Genomic DNA, 20,096 nt, shown 5'->3' with positions numbered 1-20,096 from the left:
ATGATGAGCTAGCCAAAAAAGCATAGCATAAGGCCCTGCGCGAAAGAAATAGCCTTTCTCTTTGCATTCGAGAGTAATACGACACCATCTACCACCTTGATGACCTAGGCAAAACATGGATAGGGATGTTATAAATTGTTCATTTCTCCTTTTTTCCCCAAGACATAACCTAGGATTAGAACCCGCACTATCGCCCTCCATGCATTCCCCGATACACCTCGCATACAACTCATTCTTCCAAGTTGCTTCACGTTATGATCTTGCATTTGAAAGCCCTATTTGAATATTGTGGCCAACTGTCTTTCGTGGTACGGTACGTATGGGACAGGTACGGGATAGCGCCAGGCATGCCGATGGCACAAACAAACAAACAAACAAACACAGAATTAAAGCTGTGTGGACCTTGCATAGCTACGGGAATTAATGTTCTATTTCGTTTTTATTAGTGCAATGTCCACCTCGCCAATTCTGCTTATGATCACATAAATGTTCATTCAGAGGCATGCATATACAATATCATCAGAAACCCGCATGGACCCAGTTACAAGCTCACTCAGCACCAAAACTGCACACTGGTCTGAAAAATAATAAATACCTTCTGGCTAACAAAGAATATTAAGCAACTGTGGCTGCCTTATAAAAACAATTCTAAATACTGGCCTCAAAGCTCTTACCGCCTGAATTTCTCCATATTCTGGACCCCTTCATACACTGGCATACAAAGTTAGTAACTTTGTCAGTAACTGCTACTGCCTCTAACTGTTAACTGTAAAGTCAGTAACTGTTACTGACTAGGCTCCCCCCCCCCCTGCATATACTCACTAGCAAACATCTCTATAATCACAACTGTGGTAAAAGCAGAGGCATGTACAAATGCTACCAAGAGAAGCAGGCTTGTAACCTTTTACCAACTGACTTAGGATCAACCCTGCATCCTGGGAAAACTTGGGGACAAAGCATAGGTCATTAGCTCCAGGGAAACGTCTTTTCTTTTGGCCAGTCCCCTGCCCGGTGTTGAGACATGCATTGGGGGGTTTTCCAGTACTTGCTTACAAACAACTTGTCAACTGACTTAACTTAATATTCAGAGTAGTCTATATCCGGCTGCCTTACTTGGCAGTGAGTTGTACATCATATTGAAGGTTAGTACATTACTGATTGATAAAGCATAGGATTATCTGGTCATGTGTGTTACCTTTATACAGGGCGGTGAACTTCCTGTTCATCTTGCTGCTTGGAAACTACATCTGGAAGTCATCAAGTATCCACTAGATCTCCAACCAGACACGATCTCTGTAAAGAACAAGGTAAGTTGAGCAATCTCTATCATTGACTCTCCTTACTGTAGTCAGTTACTCTTACAGCACTCTTGAGGATCACTGTGCTAGCTGTATGTCTATTGGTGGGGGAGTATCAGGCTGAAACAACAGCAACCACACTGATCATTTGCTGCAAAAGTACCTGTGACTATTGGTGACTCTCCTACCCGGCACTGATACCTGCATAAAGCACCTCCCATATACCGACATCGTAGTAATTTTGCAACTTCTAGCACTTCTGACACCATATAGTATTCAGGTTCTTTAGGAATTAGGATACTATTGTATTATTGATTCACAGGCAGTATGAAAGAGAAACCTTTTCTAAATGTGGCATCAGCAGACCCCAGCTGTAAGAGGTACTACGCGGGCGTGTACATGTTGCGGTACACGTAACTTGTGTACACGTTATGTAAGGGTTACACGTGCTCAAGAGAAACGCATAATACATAGCATGACACGACAAGTACCACAGCTGTCACTATTGTGCTAACTTTTACACGTTATGACTAATCAGAATCATGCTTATAATTCTTAGAGCTGGGTAACTACAGATAACATGTAAAACTTTAGTCACAGTAGGTTATACATCATAATTGTGTAAGATACAGACTGTAGATAGATAACACATGCGAATGTCTTGTTTTGTCTTTACCTGCACACAGTACGGTTCCCTTCCTGTTCATCGCGCTGTTTGGAACGGACATCTGGACGTGGTCAAGTATCTAGTAGATCTCCAACCCGACACGGTCTCCGTAAAGAACAAAGTGAGTCGAGCAGTCTCTGTCACTGTATTGGTCCTGATTACACACTCCAAGAGTGTCCACATTTGACAAATTACAAACTACATGGTACATTCCCTATAATATCATGCAGGTCACTTTTCCATTGCAGAAATATTATGTAAGTGTTTGTGTTTGTGTTTCGAAGGCACTGTCATACATAGCGAGGCGCTACTGTGTTGCATTAGGTTTTCTGGTACTAGCTTGGAGGAACATTTCCAGCTGATCAATCAGAGTAGTCTATATTAGGATTCCTTGACTGACAGTAGATTGTACATCATACTGGTATGTAAGATACAGACTGCAGGTAGATAATACATATATTGAGGTATGATCTTGTCTTTGCCTGCACACAGTACGGTAACCTTCCTGTTCATAACGCTGCTGTGAAGGGACGTCTGGAAGTCGTCAAGTATCTACTAGATCACCAACCCTACACAGTTTCCGTGAAGAACAAAGTGAGTCAAATATTCTCTGGCACTGTAATTATTATGGGTGTATAACGCAAGAGTGTGCAACTTGGCCAATGACTGACTAGAATCTAGATTCCCTACATCAGCCCGCATTGAAAAAGTCCTTAGTTTCGTGTAACCCAACCAACCTCTGTTTTGAGCACAGACCAATACTTCTTTGTTGTATGCACTCATGCATATGTACATCATACGCATGTGGATATACATGTACGTGCTCGCACTTCAAGTTGTGCCAAAGCCAAGGCTCTTTCTTCCTGCTCCTGGTTATGCTCTGGCCGGCTAGACATTCCGGTCCTGTGTTTCGAGTAGACTAGATTGAGTCGGATTTGTTGCATGGTGGTGTAGAGCATGCAGATTCTTCAACCTTGTACCTGTTGCATTGTAGTCTAGTGCCTGTGTCACTGTAGCTTGGTGTGTTAAAACCTGTACAGTCATAAGACAAGTATCCTTTGCATGTGAAGTTCGAACCTACCTTTTTCAGAAGCTTTCCTTTTTTTCTTTACTTTCTTCCAATACATGTCTTCTGATTGGCCGAATCTGTGCCATCTCTCTATCTCCTGATTGGTCTAAACCGTTGCTCGTTGTTATGTGAAACCTGAACTCTCTTAGTCTTGGCACATATAAAAAGTTCTGTCTCTGAAGAAAGATCATGCTTCATTTCTTCAACCACTTCTCCTTGCTCTGGTGAGACTTGTTGGTTGTTGTGTGCCCAACCACTTGGGCCACGCTACAGTGGTTCTATTTGCCAAACGTAACGTTTTCGAAACTGATATGATTATTTTAGTTTAGAGATTTTAATGTCAAAAATGTTTCCGTCACTATGCTGACGGCGGCTGGACCGTCGTCAACAGCTGCATTGTTCAAGTTACGTACCTGGAGCAATTGGTTGGAAACTCTTCATCCAGAAGACGTCACTCGCTTCAAAGCGGTGTTTACTTCTGAAACCAGGTCAGGCCGCAAGGGTGCTGGCAGGAGTGAAAATGTAGGACTTCAATTGGAGTTTGGACGCCGATTCTTTTTCTTTGGGTTGGAGCAACAGGAAGATGTAGTTCCTGGCCCGCCACGGTTGCTGAACTATGTGTGGATGCCCTACGTCTCGGAGATCTGCTGTGCGCAGTGTCTGATTATGACCAGTTTGACTGTTCTTTTTTACTCTCTTTCTCACTCCTGTGTGCAGCCACACCATATATTCTCACACCCCTAACACACCTCACTCACACGCACCCCCCCCCCCCCCACACACACACACACAACATCAACAACAATCAACCCTCTCTTCTGCGGGGACAGCAGCAACAGCAAGAAGAAAAAGAATACTCGGGATCCCTTGTCTGCTAGCCCACTCTTGCCAGCGCTGAAATGTCGACGAATACTTGGTCACCGTTCCCAGTGCCCTACTCGCCAGCACGACTTCTAGAATCTTCCTGGATAGGTTCATGAGTTCCTGGGTTGGCTGCGTTTGAACCGCCCTCAGCTCTAGGCATGAACACAAGATCATAATGTGAGGAGCCTGTCAGCGACGTCGTCAGCGTTAGCATTGGCTTCAGCATCTACAACAGCTATCAGCAGCACTTGAAGAGAATTACGCGCTCATTACCAATGGGGACTCTGAGCCACCATGTTGGTCAGCAACAGCATGAGCAGCAGCATCTTAACGCCCTGCGGGCTACGACATCGTCATTGGCATCACCAGCAGCAGCATCCACCCACCTTGCGAGCTATGACATTGTCAGTGGCATCTGCCTCCTGCCTGCAGGCAACGATGTTCCCTGAACACCAACATAGGACAATGCCTCGCGCACCGTGCACTCACATGTGTTCGCGCCATACAGCCACAGAAATTGTGTCAGTACACAAATCAGCAACTATTATTCCTCACGCACAGTCTTAAAGCCAGCATTTCTGAAAATTAATGCTTGCCCCTCCCCCAGCAAGTTGTGAGGGCAGGTACCTTCGAGAAACGTGCTTTCCTCATGGGGTAGCATTATGTGCCATGGCTGCAGAACATTTTTAAGATTCTCAAAAACCCTGGGTATTAGGTGGAACAGTGGTGTAAGCCACACAATTTCTGTTGACCTATCAACCATAAAAGCATCGATCTCATCACGTCCCGGATTCCACCACCATGAACAGAAATGCTTTATCTTTTTCGTCCTCAGACTTTCGAAGCAAACTAGCGTATGGGGACGTCACAAAATGCTCGATTTGTTCAAAAACAGACGGGATCAGCCGCCAGTCATCTGTGTCAACTATTTTCGAATAATAGTTCGCGAGTCCATTTTGCTCTCTGGCCACCCATTCGGCAATCAGGCAGATTCTGTGCTTCATGCGCACCTGGAGGATTCGCATGGTTTCCCGTTGCAATGGTCGGCGGAGCTTAATGGGCCCCACCACCACACTCCATCATTCACCCCAGTGTCTGGAGATATGTGGATTTTGTAGAAAAAAAATCTTCCAGTTCATCATGCGGCTTGCAGCTCTTATACAGACAGCAATTATTCTATGTGACAAGACTCCCATGTATATCTGCAAAATACTGTTAGAATGGCTTCTGGTTGATAAATATGGTGGTAAAGACACACCTGGCAGTATGGCGGTAAACACACGCCTGCCCACACACGCTCTCTAGGTTTCTGTTAGAAAACACAGCACAAAATAATGAACATTATAACTGTAGAGAATATTGTCAGTTTGAGCACTCTGGCAAGGCACGTTCGGGCCTGATTGGACATTTTTTATTTCCATTGCTATCAGGTTCGGCCTCATGTCCTCTGTGCTGCGCTGATGAGTTCAAAAAGAACGAAACAGCATGCTGTCCGCAGATTGAGTATTTCGCTCCTGCTCTTGTAGCAGTTGAGCACTCTTGCGTGGGGTAGTGCCTTTGCTGTTTGCGTTATGCAGAGCTCACTGACTTGTCAGTTTGAGTACTCTGGCAAGGTACGTTCGGGCCTGATTTGAAATTTTTATTTCCATTGCTATCAGGTTCGGCCTCATTTCCTCTGTGCTGCGCTGATGAGTTCAAAAAGAACGAAACAGCATGCTGTCCGCAGATTGAGTAACTGTAGAGAATAAAAATATATGTGCACTCATATCACAACCATAGCGACGAATAAAGTATTCCAGGACGTTCGCATACGTGACCCAAATCTTTGTAAACAGAAAGAAAATGTCACCGCACTTACACCCCTCCATTACATTCACACTCACATGCACTTGAACATGCCTGTACATTGCCACACTGCACTTGCTGAATTTCCTATCATTTCTCACCTATATAGTTTTTATTACCAGTGCAAATTGTTCCGAAGGTTGTGCAGTTTTTCTTACTATTCTTGTATCGGCACAGTGGGTTGGTCTAAGACCATGATTGAGAAACGAGGGGTACAAGGTTCAAGTCCTGCTTGGAAGCGGAAGGATTTTTTCCAACCGTGCTGCGACCCACAGTTAATTGGGAGCTCGTGACCTGGCATCAGTAAAACATGGATGTGGCAAATGGAATTTAGGCCTTGGGCCTATGGTTGGTGGATCTGATCTATCCTCCCCCACCGTTTAGGAGCCGCATCTGATGCCTGATCATGGGGTGGTGGCGTCCCACGGAAGCGGAAAGGTGGTTCTTGACCAGGGAGTTGTACGACTCCTTGTTCTTGACCTGCCCGGTACGCGAACCCGTCGAATTCGTGTATCCTCATGTTGTTTCACTCCAAGTGTATAAATCCTATTGTAGTTTCATCATTGTCTTTCGTCACGAATTCCATTGATAATTGTGACAAGAAAATGTTCTGGAATACTTTTTTCGTCGCTATGGTTGTGATATGAGTGCGCATATAGTTTTATTCATTGCATTATTAAGATTATTGTCTCCACGTCGCCTTTTTACATAACTGTAGAGCACGAGAATACAGTACAATTATTGTGGATCGTTCTGGTCATAGATGGCAACATTGCTTTCAGAGATATGGGAAAGGGCTGCTTGATGTTGACCGCACGGGATCCATCCATTCCACGATATGGCAATTGTCATCACTTCCAGTAGAGTACAGGTACTCGTGATATCAACATGTCGGTTTGGTTGTTTCTGCTATGGCTGTGTTTAGGAGGGGAGAACTCCTCTTGGTGAAGCAGTGTACTGGGAGGGAGCAGGTTGTGTACCCAACTTGCTGGAAGTCACCTGGACCAAGCTAGCATATGATGAGGTAAGAGTTGAAAAAAGTAGGTTGTGTGATGAATGGGTCTACCAGTTTTGTCTGTGAAAACATGCTCGGTTACTGTGAAAACCTTTGCTCTGGAACTACTCCCCCCCCCCCCCCCCCCCCCGCCCTCACCTGCACAAGTTCTTATCAGTTTATTATGATTTTTGTTCCTGAAACACGTAGCTTTACATAAGGTTGGATAACATGGACGATCTCTATGGAAGCCGGTTGGAGTATGTTGAAAGAGTACTTTCTGCAGATTAAAATGCGTTAGAAAAGACTAGCATGCGTTTTTCTCTAGTCTATTTCCTCACTGTCGACTTCAAGGTGTGTTGAGTGGCATCATCGTGTACAGTGCATCTCTGTTTACCCTTCACTTTAGTCAACTTCTTTTGAGCATGATGTTAAGTATTGAGCAGTGACAGAATGTTCTATCATTTCTTACTGTGTACCTGTGCTATATACGGTGTAAGAAGTAAAATGGCGGGTGTGTTTTCTGTGGTATTTTGGATATGTGATGGTTATTGTGACCAGTGAAATTGATGACACTGAAGAGTGTATCGCTCCACCAATTTTGGTTCTATGTTTCCAATCCAGGCAAAGGAGATTGTGGAGGAAGCCAGAAGGATAGCTCAAACCCGCGGAAAAACGCAAGCATTGGACTTGATTAAGGTGAAATATGTCGTTATAATTATAGGATTACTAACTCTTTGCTTGTGGATGACAGGAATGAATAATTGGTACGTGTTAGGAGTAATGACCTACCGATGTAACCAGATCAAATAGAAATACAGTTAGAAGCTGTGACAAGGCACAAGACTGACAAGATACTGAGACATTCAACACTCTGACACCTAGGTCCAACATATCTCCAAAGCGAAAAGCCAATAACGTTCCAAGGTGGAAAGCTCAGGTTAGGGAAGGCCAATGAGGAGACATTCAGCGCAAACAGCATGATAACAAGTAATAGTTACATCTCACATGCTAAAGGCGGGGTTGTTGGGGTGGGTAGGGTAGGTGTGGTGGTGGGTGGCGGGGGGGGGGGGGGGCGGTTGGAGTAGCATTGATCCTTATTGGAGACAGGAGAGAACAGGAGAAGCCCAAGATTGCGTTACATCAACACGCACAATTCGACTAGGGAACGAGAGGAAGGATGAGAGAGAAGGAGCGAAAAGCAGTGAAAGAATGAAAAGCAGTGAAGAGGTAATGCAAGTGAGGGTGAGAGAGAGAGAAAAAGAATGGGAGAGGTCTTTCTAGATTTCTTGATGAATTCACTCAAAAACATTGCAATGATGAAGTGAATGATGGACAGAGAGCTGGCAAGATCACTATCAATGTCCCTGTTGATCGTCATCCGAGTCTCCAGGCAACAATTGACAGCCATGTATTGATAGAACCCGCAACTCACTCAGGGATAACCCTATAATTGTATTGTCACAGCAATGGGATACCTGGTTGGATCTGATTGCTCACGATCACCAGCAGTGGTAGGCACTGAAATTGGCTATTGAAATGTTCTGGCTTAGAGCAGATGATCCAAGAGTTACAACAGAGGTCACGGGGAAGAATAGATCAGGATCGCAAGGGACGACAGAGTCACTATACAATGACAAGATATGTGGGGTGCAATGAGTGTCGAATGTCACCATTTGGTGGAAGCCAAAACTGGAGACATATTTCTCTTCTAGTACAGTCGGTGTTGTAGCAAGCAGAGCAGTCAGATTAGTGATCATTCATTTCTGCTGCGGGCACCAACACAGAATGCGGATAGCTAATGTGAGAAACTCTCCTCTAAAATCTCATTGAATTCCTGGACAGACTGTGTTGAGTTGTGTGTGATTATGGAGATTGACACTATACGAGTGTGCTTCCTGAGCCCACTATGGACTCATACATCAATTGCCCTAATAATTGGGTTGAAGTGCTGGTTACATTGAACAACCTGACAGCAACTAGCCTACTGTCAGATGTAAGATGGTGTCTAGTGTCTAGTGTACATGTATGTCCAGCTATGTGGATATACTGTAATATCTACAGTTGCTCTCAGTGAAATTCGACCCGTGTCCATATTTGGCAATCTCAACTTGCACGACCCTCGGTGTCCTGGAAGTGGCACGAATGCAGCTGCATGTAAATATCCGCAATACTACTTGTATAATCACAACTGATCGAGGGCGCCGCCGGCTTTGCAATTTTGGTTGAATTTCACCGAGCGACCCTGTAGTTCTAGACAGTGTTCAACTTACATACTTTGGGTATTGTTGTTGTGTGCTGCATTTGTATGCTCCAGACCAGCTTGATACGTGAAGAGTTTGGTGTTGAGGGTTACACTGATCCTACTGAACTGATTGCCAACGTGTGTGGAGCAGAAGGTTCAGGAAAATCTACCTTCATTTCATCCTTCACAGCAGAAGGTTTCTTCAATAAACGGCTACGCAAGGAGAATCAACCGGACTTGAAGGCAAAAGATTTAGCATCCCGAACAAAGGTTAGTTGAAAGCAATGAAGAATTCACCAAGTGCTACAGATCGTAATTTGGATGAATGCATGATTGTTAGTCCAAATTGTTAGTGACAAGTTTTGTTTCATTCCAAATAAGCACAAATCAACACGAACGGGGAAGTGCGGAATGTAGGTGTTGTGAACCTAATCAAAAACGCTAAGCCAATAACAAGGAGAAAGAGAGGTAAACAGAGCCGTGAAATGTTACTGGTGAAATGTTCATGCTGGTGTCTGCAAGCATCGTGTGGTCTTATCTGGTCACAAGACAACTCTACCTCTTCTAGGAATTGACGGACCAAATGAAGATTGCATCAGCAATCTGCAAATTACCAGCCAGACAATTGTGGATATATGACTGATAAAGTCATCGTGGTATGAGATATACATGACTGAAGGTACTTTGATTATTGGTTGTCCATTGGTTCTATTTCTATTGGTGTTGAAACGAGCGTATTTATAACAAACGAGCGATCAGTTCCACTAACGAGCAAGCTATCGAGCGAGCTAACGAGCTTCATTGACGTTGCAAAATATAATTTTTAAACATTTTTTCTAAGTTCAATATTCTTCAGCTGGTTCAAATTATCACCGCCGGCATTTGGGGTTACTGCTGCTTCACTTCGGACTGCTGTTTGGTGTTGAGATGTTTTTTTCAGCGCCGTCATTGAGCAGCCATTGAAAGAATAGATCGTTTTCAATGATTGCAAGTAGCTCTGTTCTTCGCTGCATTGCGGGAGAAAACTTCCAAACGACTGAGCGTAACTTTCACTCGAATGAAGAGTTGACAGAAGCATGTCCTGCTACAGGTCAGCAGATGCGGAACAAGACATCAGTGGAGTCCACCAAAGCTGCAACGACAACTGAAATAACTCAGTGTTGACATGTCGTGCAGGTATACAGTCACTGTAACTGCGAGTGATTTTCACTTTGCCCGGGACTGGACTTTCGATCGACCAGGGAGTCGTAAAATATTCTGCGACTCCCCGGTCGACATGTACTGCCATGTGTACGGAGTACGGTGTTCGTTAGCGCAAACAAGCTGGCCGCACAAACGAGCCGAGTTTCTGGCGATCGAGCTAACGAGTACCCGGTGAGATTGTTTCAACATTAGTTTCTATCAATAACTGATTATATTGCTATGTAAGTATGTTATATACACATAGCAATAATACCAGAACTACCGTACTGGCGCGATTAGAGCCCTCTCTCGAATAGCGGCCAAGTTTGGTTTTCTTTTGCTAACTTTCTTGTCCATGTCACCTTACTGGTGGTATCAGGATCTAAATTGCAATTCTTGTTGCCATTTCTGGGGAGTCGTGATAGTTTAGAGTGAACATTAGGCTCTGTTTTTGTTTTTTGCCTTCTTTGCTTTTATCATGGGTAACGTAATGTGCCAGTATTGAAAGATAGTGCCCCCTAGTGCCCCCCAGGGGCACTGGGGGGCACTAATCGCGGGAGTACAGTATTCTGTTGCTGTAGAACAGTGTGGTTGCAGTGACCTAAGTATGATTCATACACTGTTCTCTTTCTCAGGGCACATTAATTTTGATTTTTTATCTGTTCCATATAGGGAATTGAAGAAACCATTTTCAACCAATCGCAGGTGAAGGTGCATTTTCGCGACTTTGCTGGCCAAGAGCATTACACCGAGTCGCATGACATATTCACGGTTGCCATGACAGCACCATCTGTTGCCGCAATAGTGGTGGACGGCACAGAGTGTGTTGATAAGATCACACAGACCGTCAGCGCAACCGCAGCCAATATTGTTTGTCGCCTGTCTGCACCTGATGATGGTAAGTGATTAGCAATGAATGATTTTCTTGCATGTCACATGATCCATTCTCGCAATTTTGAACACTGCAACTAAATCCCTCCCTGCAACCACAAAGTTAAAACGAAAGGCACAAACCGTTTCAGTTTCCTGTTCAATCATAACTTTTCTCTGCAGAAAACGAGCAACAGTTGATCACCAGCCTGCCCTGGTTCCCATATCACTCAAACTAGTTATACAGTTACATGATCTTGGGATGGAGAGACATGCCACCTACTCCATTTGGTACACAAGCGGAAAATAGGAATTCTACGCTGTCCGGGATTGATTAGCTGCGTAATCATGGACTGGTATTCCTTGTTATTGGCAATTGTGTCACTTTGTCTTCGTGAATTATCAGGCTCTCTACAGACTGAGCAACAAGACCAGCAGCACCACCAGCACCACCACCAGCAGCAGACGCAGCAGCAGCAGCAGCAACAACACCAGGAAGAACTGCAACAGGCGCAGAGAATTGATGTCATTGCGATTGCCACACGAGCTGATAAGCTAACACCAGAAGAGCGCACTGAAGTGGAGAAGGCCATAAGGAGAGGAATGAAAGCATTCTCTCAGCACTTCGATCTCTCCTTTGTGAGAGTAGTGGATGCCAGAAAGTCCAACAGTTCCAGCATGAATGATATTAGGAGACTATTCATGAGCTTGGTGAACCGAGTGTTGACGGTAAGATTTCTTCTTTGCCCGAATTTCATAACCTTTCTCTGTGTTGAGTGTTGGTCGAGTACTAGCAGCTGGTCGAGCAGCCCCCCCCCCCCCCCCCCACAAGGATGCGCTTTACAGAACCGCTATGCATTTAATTGTTTTATGGTACAATGCAAAATGAAAATATCACCACCCAGTACGCCTATATTGCCCTGGCAATACACTGATGTTGATCGGAAAAGGCGCAACATCATATTGGTCTTATACTTCTATTAAAATTTGCGCTGTCCTGCCGAAATGTGAAGCGTGTGACCTGCAAGATGTGTGTTTGTATGGAAACTGCTGACCAAATCTCACACAGTACATTAGTGCATCAGTCATGCCCATACTAGAGTGACGGGGTGTGCAAAGACAGTTAGTACTAATTGATATTGTGAGTGTGAAGAAGAGGCTGGTGCGACTTCGGCGATACTTGGGGAATTGTGTGTTGCCGCATACGTAGTAGCTAGTGCTTTCCCTGCCGACTTGAATTCTCACTTGATTGACTCACGACTGCCATCCAGGGTACACAAGAAGTCTATCGAACCGTCCACTCGGCAAACCTGCAAGAAAGTACCACTCCCTGCTCAATACACAGTGTGTCGGGGAATATAACCCTCATCAGTTGAGCTTGAGTAGGCTGAGGAAGATTGTGTCTGAAAAGCACCACTTATATAGTCCTCTCCAGGCCAAATCATCACCAGGGATACAAACTTACAGAGACACTCCATTTCCAGCGCGGCAAACACCACGTGATTACCAGATAGCAGCGTGATTCAGTGTCGCTTATGGAGGTGCTGAACAAACGCTGAGGACCGTTGGCGACTCACAACATTGTTGCTTCCAAACCAACGAATTCGCAAGCCCGCACTAGGGTCAACAATGTTCAGCACCTCCATGAGCGACACTGATTCACGCTGCAATCTGGTGTTCACGTAGTGTTTGCCGCGCTGCAAATGGAGTGTCTTTGTAAGTTTGTATCCCTGGTGATGATTTGGCCTGGAGAGAACTATTTAAGTGGTGCTTTTCACACACACAATCTTCTTCAGCCTACTCAAGCTCAACTGATGAAGGGTGAATTCCCCGAAACACTGTGTATTGAGCAGGGAGTGGTGCTTTCTTGCAGGTTCGCCGAGTGGACGGTTCGATAGACTTCTTGTGTACCCTGGATGGCAGTCGTGAGCCAGGCAAGTGAGAATTCAAGTGGCATGAAAAGAGGGGGCTCCCACGTATGCAGCAACACATAATTCCTTTTCCTTATAAGAAGTTCTGAGCAAATCCACACAGATACAATGTTAGTGTCGTATTGTACAAGAACATACTAGGTTTCTCGTGTGCTCTGTATGACAGTCGTGAGTCAGTGAAGTGTCAAGTCAAGTCGGCGGAAAAGTGCGAGCTCCCGTGTGGCAAGCAAACGCTTTCACATGCCGCTACCACTAATTCGCACTTTTTCAACTTTGACTACAGAAATCTCCCAAGCAACCACGTTTGCTGCAGAATGCTCGAAAGCATTTGGATGAGGTTCAGGCATCTATGCCCAATCCATACTGCTCAAGAGATGAGTTTGGGCTGGCACTCTACAAGGCAATTCAAGGAACGGACACTGCACCGCCAGAACGATTCGCTGACAGATATCTACGCATCTTGAGTGCATATGGATATGTAAGGGTAACGCATGCCTAGAAATGATGACATGTGATGATGAATTTCTGTGTGTACATATAGAATGATTTCCTTGTCCACCCTGAGGTTTAATATGCTCAAAGCCCTTTATGATTTCAAGCTTTGGAAGGCTTTGCCGGCTGGGTGCCATTATAACCTGCACAATGTGTTACATTCTAGATATCACTCCTGTCGTGGCCCAACTCGGATGAGTTCACAAACACGTAATCCTGCCAATTTGGAAAAAAATCGAACTGAGTTACACTGAGAACATCATGAACCGCACACACACACACATGCGCACACGCTCGCACGCACGCCCACACACACACACGCACACACACACACACACACACACGCACACACACACAGCACATACACATACACACCCACACACATACACACACACATGCACACACACACACACACACACACACACACACACACACACACACACACACACAACACACTGCACACACGCACGCCGACCCGCTCGCGCGCAAGCGCACGCACGCCCACGCACGCACTCATGCGCGCGCACACACACGCACACACAACACACACAGCACACTAAAATTCAATGGTGCTCTCGCTAATGAAGCTCTTTGGAGGAGAATGTAACCTAAAACTGGTTGCTGTATGCACACCAATAGCCCGTTAGGTTATATATTTGAGCTTTATACAATAGATATTGGGAGTCAAAATTTAACTTCAGTTGTCCCTCTCTAATCCGCCACCTTTTGCAGCAGCATTTTCTGCTGGATAAACAAGGGTGCTAGATTATCAAATCCTGCTCTCCAACCCGGCCCACCTACAAACATATTTGTGTTATAAGTCAAAACAGAGATTTCTGTGTCAATCTAATTACTTTGTGGAATGCATGTCTATACAATGCATAGGATAGTTGCAAGGGTATGTTACATGTGTAGAACACTACATGATAAGTTAGTTCATGCATGTCATGCACTCACCAAACTAACATAGCTGTGCACGGGTAAGGTATGCGATGTACAACTGTTGGATTATAAAATCGAAATATGTACAGTTGGAGCGATTTGTTGCAGAAAATCGCTACGGGAGCCGCAATTCAAGTGCCGGATTAAAGCGTCAAAACTGAACTGAAAAATCCGTTTCGCCGGAAAATGGGCTGGTTTGCAAGAGTTCTGGATTAACAAGTGCCGGATAAGAGATGAGAGATAAGAGATAAGAGATAAGAGATAAGAGAGGGAAATAGACGTTTCTTTGTACTTGATCTACATTTCTGTTGTGTTTTTGTGTACGTGTGTGTGTGTGTATGTGGGTGTGTGTTTGTGTGTTTGTGTGTGTGTGTGTGTGTGTGTATGTATGTGTGAGTGTGTGTGTGTGTGTGTGTGTGTGTGTGTGTATGTGTATGTGTGTGTGTGTGTGTGTGTATGTGTGTGTGTGTATGTGTGTGTGTGTGTGTGTGTGTGTGTGTATGTGTGAGTGTGTGTGTGTGTGTGTGTGTGTGTGTGTGTGTGTGTGTGTGTGGTATACCTTTGATACTGCTAAAGGTCATCACATTCCCAGAGCTGAATGATCTGGTGGTTCATCAGCCTCGCTGGCTCCTGCAGGACGTGATCGGGTTTATGTACTCGTCCAACGTCTTCCCCCACCGCCCTGATGGCATTGCCAGGGAATACAAGATGAGTGAAGAGGAGTTCGTCCGTTCACTGACTTCATTCGCCAAAGTCGGAGAAAAAGCTCTGCTCTGCGTGCGTATGGTTCTACAGCTCGGCTTGTCCATCCGCTATCAGAAGGATATCCTTGCTCTCTCCCTGTTTCCCGAGTGCACACAGCCATTGAAGGTGCACAGAGCCTTCATGACCTCACAAGTGATGGTAGGTTCTGTGTATACCTGCAATGGCTGTGTGCCATTCTCATCTGGTCTCATTGTTCAATGCCAAGCACGTGTATACGACTACTCCGATTGCTTTTTCGCCAGTACTGATCCCATGTTCTTCAAGAACACCATCATTGTCCACCCGTATCCGCACACAACAGTGCTGATTGTGTTTTCGTCCGACCGTCAGCGCTGTTGTATTGCAGTGACGTCCAGTTGCGGTACGTACCTGCAAGTGGTTCACCACGTCCACTGGTTATTTCAAGCTCTCTTCCTTGAGCTACTGAAGAGATACAGTCGTGGTACTTCGGTAGAGCCCACTGTACTCAGCCTGAGCAGCATGCGTCAGCTTATCCAGCAATCCGCTTCACCAGCTGCCATCTCTCCAGTGGTTGCTTCCTACTCGTCCGAAGCCGTCATTCTTGCCGCAAGCAGTGTGCAAAGCAAAGATGTCAAGGACGCCAGCGGTGTGTTCGTTGACTCGGTGCAGGATCTTCATCACGTTCCTGCCACGCATGTCAGTATGCTTCCTGCCACATGTACTGATCGCCTGGAGAGTCTGCGAGATTCCGCATTCCTGAGCGATCTCCAATCAAGCGTAGATGTGAGTGAGAGGGAAATCAGCCGACTTGGTGGCCCCCAATCAGTGTCGCCCGCTGGACCCAGTCGGCTGAATGCCTCGCTGGTGTTGTTGGCATGGTGCCGACAATCTCATCGTCACACATCTACTGTGCTATACAGCAGGTTAGCTCAGCAGTGCTTTTCTTCGCCATTCTCCGTTTTCTACCGAGAGATCTGCAGGATGCTGGTGGAGAATGAGAACATGGTGAGCGGAATAAGAATTTTTAAAAGTTTTCCGTAACTATGAATCTCTGCTGTCAATATTCATAAACAAAATTACAAATTTGCTTGAATGAGAACGGTGCGTGTTTTGTTTGATCATATCAAAATTGAATATCGTGAACTTGTAGTTTGTAATCTTCTCCTTATGAAGCAAGAAGTTTTAGATGATATCAGTCATTCGCAACAATGCATTTAAGATAATATCTGTTTTCACTTGGTACAATTTCCATAACTAGATTTCACTTGGTAAAATGTCCAGAACAACCTTGGCTAGACTACAAAATAATTTAAAAGTTTTCTAGCCTCTCAAGGAACCTAAGTTATGCAAAGCTAAGTGTGTGTGTATGTGTGTGTGTGTATGCGTGTGTGAATGTGTGTGTGTGTGTGTGCGTGCGCGCGCGCGTGGGTGTGTATGAGTTTGCATGTTTGTGTGTGCATTTGCATACATGTGTGTGTACATGTGTGTGTGTACATGTGTGTGTGTGTACATGCGTATGTGGGTGTGTTGGTGTATATGTATGTGCACGTATGTATTCTCATGAAGCTGATGGAAGCATTCCCGGACATCATCACCTATGAACAGCGGCAGTTGAAGGAGCAAGAACGTCTTCGTTGCCAGGCCGACAGTAAGTGCATTGTGCATTTCCGCTATCAGGAAACCTGTACTATAAGCTCTGTGCCCACCAAATCCAGACAATATCCATCTCCATTCTTTTTTAAACCAATTTAGCTCCAAAATCCGATCCTTAACCGGCCTGAAGAGTATAATTGTTTGCTATGCTCCACATTTAGCTTAAAAACTACATAAAGTATTGAAAGCATACCGTGATTGGAAAAGCAGTCAATGCGTAAAATACGCAGCAAACCTTCAATTTCAGGAGCTTTGTCCATTTCCCATTGTCAAAATCTGAATGTGATGATGGTTTTCTGTATTGATTTATTTGTTTGTTAGAAACAATGGAGAATACTTGCACTCATGTTTATACACAGTCCACAGTCTATTGTGATAATAGAGAGGTTCCGCACTACGTAAAGTTGAGCAACTTTACGTTAGTGGGCAGGAAAAACCCGTGAATTCGCGAGTTTGCTCTCCACTTACGGGAATTTGTCTACGGAGAGTACGTAGATAGGGCTCTGATAGCGTAGCTGGTACGTAAGTGGATTGGGGTACAAATTTATGACTCCCTCCCCATGTCGATCTGGTCGTACACTGCCACGTTTGGAGTTGCCAAGGGTAGCTACGTGATTTGAAAACTCCGTATGGCGGAACCCAGATGCGCATGCAGTTTACGTAAGACTTTCCGTAGATTGACTACGTTTTTTACTAACGTAATTACGTTATGCGGAACCTCTCTAATATCAGTTTTACTGTTCCATAGAAAATAAAAAAGACCAAGGAACTGCAAGTTTGGAGTCGGATGAAGAGCAAAGAAAAATGGACCAACCGACTCAGTGTCGTGCAATATCATCGCATGAGCTGATTCTTTAGTAACTGGCGGTGTTAGTGAACATTATCGCGTAACTTGTTGTTGATTGGTCCTTTTTTTCTTTACTATGAACTACAAGTTACGCGATAATGTCCACTAACACCACTAGTTACTAAACAATCAGCTCATGCAAAAAACAATTTAAAGACACTGACCGACTGTACTGACGTTCTACAACTAATGGGCTAACATTGTTTAGTAACTGGTGGTATTAGTGGACATTACCGCGTAACTTGTAGTTCCATGGTCCTTTTTATTTTCTTTAAATTAATCCTTGGCTCTCCATCCGAGTCCGTTCCTGTTCTAGTCTTTGTTTTCCACACTTCCAGTGCTTTTCTTGTACATACACAAGCTCTTTGTATTTTTTTTATCCCTGTCAGTTTTGTGCCATTTTGTCGCACTCGCTGACTGTATAAGATCTGGTTACGTTGGTGGACAGTTAGTCATAACTAGTAACATTTTTTCCTTCTTCTTTTCACAATTATTTTATTAAGTAGTGGTTGCGACTTCGGCGATGATTTGTAAGAAAGGGTTTGCTCCCCACACCGGAGCTCGCGCTATTCCGCCGACTTTACTTGACACTTGACTGACTCACGACTGCCATCCAGAGCACACGAGAAGTCCATCGAACCTTCGACTCGGCAAACCTGCAAGAAAGCACCACTCCCTGCTCAATACACAGTGTTTCGGGGAATTCACCCCTCATCAGCTGAGCTTGAGTAGGCTGAGGAAGATTGTGCCTGAAGAGCACCACTTATATAGTGCTCCCCAGGCACAAACATCACCAGGGATACAAACTTACAGAGACGCTCCGTTTCCAGCGCGACAAACACCTCGTGAACACCAGATAGCAGCGTGAGTCAGCGTCGCTCCTGGACGGTGAGACAGACGCGTCGAGGACCCTCGGTCATTCGCAACGCTGTCACCTCCAAACCAACTAGTCGCAAGCCCGCGCTGGGCACAACAGTACGAAGTAGTGGTTGCGACTATATAAGTGGTGCTCTTCAGGCACAATCTTCCTCAGCCTACTCAAGCTCAACTGATGAGGGGTGAATTCCCCGAAACACTGCATTGAGCAGGGAGTGGTGCTTTCTTGCAGGTTTGCCGAGTCGAAGGTTCGATGGACTTCTCGTGTGCTCTGGATGGCAGTCGTGAGTCAGTCAAGTGTCAAGTAAAGTCGGCGGAATAGCGCGAGCTCCGGTGTGGGGAGCAAACCCTTTCTTACAAATTATTTTATTATTATCACTATTATTTCTCACGGTGGCCGTTGGCCAATCAGAGAGATGCAATTAATAATGGTGATTATATGAGGCTATGGGGTAACATTAGTTGAAAATATGGTCATACTGATAGTTGAAGAGTTGATCGCTAGGGAGTGTACGGTGTACCGGTTATGTTTGTCTCTATGCCGTCTAACAGATGTTCCATTGGCGGATGAAAGATTCTCAACTGCACCCAAGACGTCATTCCTGGGACAGAATCCCTCGTGAGTATAACATTTATCTCAAGTTGGTTTCATTTCTCATAGTGATGAATGGATGTTAGTGGAAATTCCTCTTAAGAACTCCACTGTACTCGGCAGTACCTATGAAGTGTACATTGTATTCTGTAATCACATCTGTTACTATGGTTAATCACCAGACATTGGAAAGTATGTATTTATGACAATGGTTTTCATCTCTACTTCTGTATGTGTGTGTGTGTGCCTGTGTGTGTGTGTGTGTGTGCGTGTGTGTGTGTGTGTGTGTTCTATGTGCGTATATACATGTGGATGTGTGTATTTGTGGGCGCGCTTGCGTTGGTGCGAGCGAGCCTGCGCATGTGAATGTGTGTGTATGATGTTATCGCTATGCGGGTATGCGTGTTTCTGTGTCTATGTATTTGATGTGTTGTTTTGATTTACAGCATGGGAATGCTACGATCTCACCTCCATGCAATGCATGTTACGGATAAGCTGATCGTGGACTCTGATCACTACTCTCTGGTCCAGGGTGAGCCCGTTTTACTCCACAATCTCTGCTATTTCATATTCATGATGATCACTTGCCTAGACAGAACTTCCTGCGATTTACAACACGTTTTAAGAAATCCTTAAAGGACTTTCATGCATAATGTTTGCTTTCTCTCTGTTTGTCTTAACAGAGGCTGAGGTAGCAGCAGCATTGCTCACATCAACAGTAGCACCAGCAGCACCAGCACCTGCACCAGCACCAGCAGCAGCAGTAGCACCACCAGCAGCAGCACTAGCACCAGCAGCACCAGCACCACCAGCAGCAGCACCACCAGCAACAGCAGCAGCACCACCACCAGCAGCAGCAGCAGCAGCAGCATCACTGACTGTAGCAGAGAGTGAAGGTATGAGACAGATAGTGATACTCAACATGATATTATGGTTATGTTTATTTCTCAGTAGTTTTTGACCACTTTGTGATGGGTGTGATGTACTCACCTGGCACAGCTTA

The 20,096-nt window shown here is 45.0% G+C and overlaps 1 protein-coding gene across 1 annotated transcript in view; it reads left to right on the top strand.

Moving 5' to 3' along the window:
- Nucleotides 1-20,096, top strand: part of LOC135819265 (uncharacterized) — a 184,474-nt gene that overhangs the window by 28,440 nt on the left and 135,938 nt on the right. Inside the window, exons 6-17 of the mRNA XM_065332440.1 lie at nucleotides 1,206-1,307; nucleotides 1,985-2,086; nucleotides 2,458-2,559; nucleotides 6,669-6,767; nucleotides 7,362-7,436; nucleotides 9,055-9,252; nucleotides 10,837-11,062; nucleotides 11,441-11,763; nucleotides 13,249-13,443; nucleotides 14,976-16,130; nucleotides 16,692-16,773; nucleotides 19,054-19,120. Of these exons, the coding sequence (XP_065188512.1) occupies nucleotides 1,206-1,307; nucleotides 1,985-2,086; nucleotides 2,458-2,559; nucleotides 6,669-6,767; nucleotides 7,362-7,436; nucleotides 9,055-9,252; nucleotides 10,837-11,062; nucleotides 11,441-11,763; nucleotides 13,249-13,443; nucleotides 14,976-16,130; nucleotides 16,692-16,773; nucleotides 19,054-19,120 (2,726 nt within the window). The remainder of the gene's footprint in view (nucleotides 1-1,205; nucleotides 1,308-1,984; nucleotides 2,087-2,457; nucleotides 2,560-6,668; nucleotides 6,768-7,361; nucleotides 7,437-9,054; nucleotides 9,253-10,836; nucleotides 11,063-11,440; nucleotides 11,764-13,248; nucleotides 13,444-14,975; nucleotides 16,131-16,691; nucleotides 16,774-19,053; nucleotides 19,121-20,096) is intronic.

Source organism: Sycon ciliatum, chromosome 6 (genome assembly GCF_964019385.1).
Source record: "Sycon ciliatum chromosome 6, ocSycCili1.1, whole genome shotgun sequence".
Lineage (NCBI taxonomy): Eukaryota > Metazoa > Porifera > Calcarea > Leucosolenida > Sycettidae > Sycon > Sycon ciliatum.
This window is presented reverse-complemented; position numbering and strand designations above follow the sequence as displayed.